This window comes from Hyla sarda, chromosome 5, assembly GCF_029499605.1.
Source record: "Hyla sarda isolate aHylSar1 chromosome 5, aHylSar1.hap1, whole genome shotgun sequence".
Classification (NCBI taxonomy): domain Eukaryota; kingdom Metazoa; phylum Chordata; class Amphibia; order Anura; family Hylidae; genus Hyla; species Hyla sarda.
In genome coordinates, this window is record NC_079193.1 from 326,896,659 (window position 1) to 326,899,911 (window position 3,253).

General features: G+C 41.8%; 1 protein-coding gene across 1 annotated transcript; it reads left to right on the top strand.

Moving 5' to 3' along the window:
• Positions 1-345: 345 nt before the first annotated feature.
• On the top strand, positions 346-2,047 carry LOC130274585 (uncharacterized). Its single transcript, XM_056523019.1, is given in 4 exon segments — positions 346-702; positions 759-964; positions 998-1,748; positions 1,751-2,047. Coding segments are annotated over 4 exon segments (1,611 nt in total).
• The last annotated feature ends 1,206 nt before the right edge of the window (positions 2,048-3,253 follow it).

A 3,253-nucleotide genomic window follows, 5' to 3' on the forward strand; every position in this document is an offset into this window, starting at 1 on the left:
TTGCATTTATATATCTAAAAAAATATTTAGGATTAGTTTTGCTTTCTTTGGCCACCTGTCTCTCATTTTGAATTTTTGCTGTTTTTATTACATTTTTACAGATTTTATTAAGCTCTTTGTACTGTTTAAATGTTATCGTAAATTCACGATTGAGTTTGAATCAGGATGTGAATGTGTGGGTATGTGAATTGCAGGAAGATGCCAGGAGAGAATGTGTGGATATATGGTCATCACTTGGTACAGTCAGGAGATACTTAACTTATTTTTCTACACTTAATAGTAATACAAGTAGAGACCAACATCTTGTCAGATTGTTACCATCAGTCCCTTTTAAAAGTGAGAAATATGCATATAAAAGACATGCAGACCCTTATTTCCCGACTAGAAACACAGTTAAAATCTGAAAATGAAACGGTCGAAGAGTTAAAATGTGAAATCGACCGTGGCAGGGATGCATTCCATAGGTTAAAACAGGAGTCAGATGAGCTGAACCTCCGTTATTGTAGACTGCAGAAATCAAGCAGACAAAGCCATACTGTAGTTGATGTTGAGAGTGCCTTGTCTGACAATGAGAAATTCTTACATACTCCAATTCCCAAACCTCAAAATATAGACCTGCCACAGTCACATGCTCTTAAAGCGAAACCCATTCAAAACACTCCTAATAAGCCACCAGAAGATGATAATACCACTACACAGGCAGTATGGACCCAACTAGGTCAGGTGTGTCAAGCTATTAAAGCCTTACAAGGCACTAGCGACACAAAGGGCCACCGAAGTATCTCCCCACAAAAAGGAGTATTAGGGTCCGATCGCCTGTGCCAAGTGAGTATGATGAAAGTGATCGGAGTGTGATTGATTATGACAGTGACATGGAGAGACGTGCGGCGTATCCATTACCACGCAGGCACGAGTCTTACCATAAGGGGGATGGAAGTGACAGGCGACAGTCATATTATGATGTGTATGCTAGGAAGAGGTCTCGTGAGTCTTCTAGGGGGGATAACAACTCCTCAAGTATTATTAAGTTTCTAAACGTAACTGTACCTAAATTTTGTAAGAAAGGATCTGCTGAAATTGCTGAACACTTAGACCTTTACCAGTCTACAATGGATTACCTAAAGTTGTATTCTGATGCTGACAGGATCAGGTTCTTACCATGGGTATTTGAGAACAAAAATTATCACTATTTTACTTCCTTTAGAGAAAGGGGGATCCAGCGTTGGCAGGATGTTTCGCATGAGGTAAAATTAGAATTTGGCCCTTTTCGTGCTATTAATGCTGAAAAACGGGATATTTATAAACTTACATGTAAAGCCAATCAAAGTCCCCGGGAATTCCTCTCCCTCCTTAAAAACGCTTATGGTTTAGCATACCGGTCCCCAAATTGGGAGTCTGGGGAATTCAAACAATTGTTTTATGATGCCATGCCGATGCAAATCAAGTTTAGCTTAGCCAGGGATCTTGATCTTAATGCTCCCTTGGACAGGCTGGTGACGGCTGCTACTACACTGTACAACATCAGTGAGTGCCATGCCATAGGTGATAAAAGATACGGAAGGTCCCCAGAACAGCGCGTAGCAGAGACTAAAATAGAACATAACTTGAGGTTTGAAACTCAGTCACGTAGCTTCCCTCAGTCTACAGGACCTCTTCAACAAACCCAGCAAAATCAGGTAAGACCCAAGCAAACCAAACCACATAGCCCCAATGGGTCATCGGGGGATACTAATGGTAATAATAATAGTATCACTACCGGCCCCAGTATAATGGTAGGGGTCCCCCAAGATACAGGCGCTGGAATAACAGGCCCAGACAACAGACGGAGGGTAGGCCTGTACCCTTTCCCTCACCTAGAAGTCGGTCACCCACTTCTAACCAGAGTACCCTTCAAAATCAAGGGATACAAAAATCAAATGATCGGGTTGATAAATTGGCAGATCAGGTTGCTAAATTAACGGAGATGGTTAACAAACTGACCCAGGGATCAACTGAAAGACAGAAGTCTTTTTTAGCAGCAGCTGCGGGCCCCAAGTCAGCTCCATAAAGCTGACAGGGCAGGGTAAGAGCCCAGGCCCATGCAAGGTTAATGAGCGAATTGCAGAAAAATGTTATGTGATTTCTAACTCTATGTTTCCTTGCATTGTTCTTGACCCTAAAATTGAGGCCGAAGAAGGGGTGTCTCAATCCAATGCCCCCTCACCAGAGAAGGAGGGGGATGTGTCTAATGCATTGTCTATCTTCACTGTCAGTCTAACCATGTGAATTTTTGCACTGATGTGTTTTCTCCAAAGAGTGATCCGATAATCACAACATCGATCTGTGAGCTGCCATCTGTGAGCTGTAATGTAATCCAGTCTTCTCCAAAGGTGGAGACTGCGGTGTGCAGAAGGAATGTCCAAGCTTCTCCAGAGGTAGTATCGCTGCAATGGGATAAAATCCTCAAAAAGTGTCAGATGAGTGAACATCCTAATTTCCTATGTGATCTGTTTAATGATGATGGACGATATTTTGTTGATTCATATTTCCAAGATGAACTTATAGGGCCAATTAAAGGTTTACTTGACACAGTATCACAGGCCACCATACTGTCATATAGTTATTTCCAACAGGTTATGGATTTGACAGCAAAGAGGCCACAATTGAAGTCGTTCGATGGCTCTTTGATAAGTGTAGGTGGAGACACTTTGCAGGTAAAAGCAACAACATGGTTAAAATTTAAAATAGGCAAGAAGGTAATTAGACACCCCACAATAATTGTAGATCTTCCTTATGACAGACTGATCATAGGAATGGATCTCCTGAAAAGATTGAGTTCCATTGTGGACTTCATCAATGAAGCAATATTGACTCAAGTAAAGGCACCAATTGCCTACAAATACTCTTTTAATGCACAATCACAACTAGTTGTCACGTGGTTGAAGAGAGGTTTTATTCTGTTGAAGTTCATTTTAGGAACAACCAGACACCGGACGTCACGATCCAGAAAAATGGTGATCCCATGGAAGCTGTTAATGGTACTGCTCATACCATAACCATCCAGAAGGACAGAATTGAAAAGGTAACCTTGGATGGGGATGTATTAACCATTTCACTTCAGGGGAAACTTTCCGAAGTTGCGGACCTGACCAGGCATACACAATCCATGGTTCGGATTGAAAAGGTAGGTGATAACGTATTGATTCCCATACAGGTGAACAATATGGCCCAGACGAAATATGCCAAGCTGGATCGAAAGTCAGAAGCTAGTTAC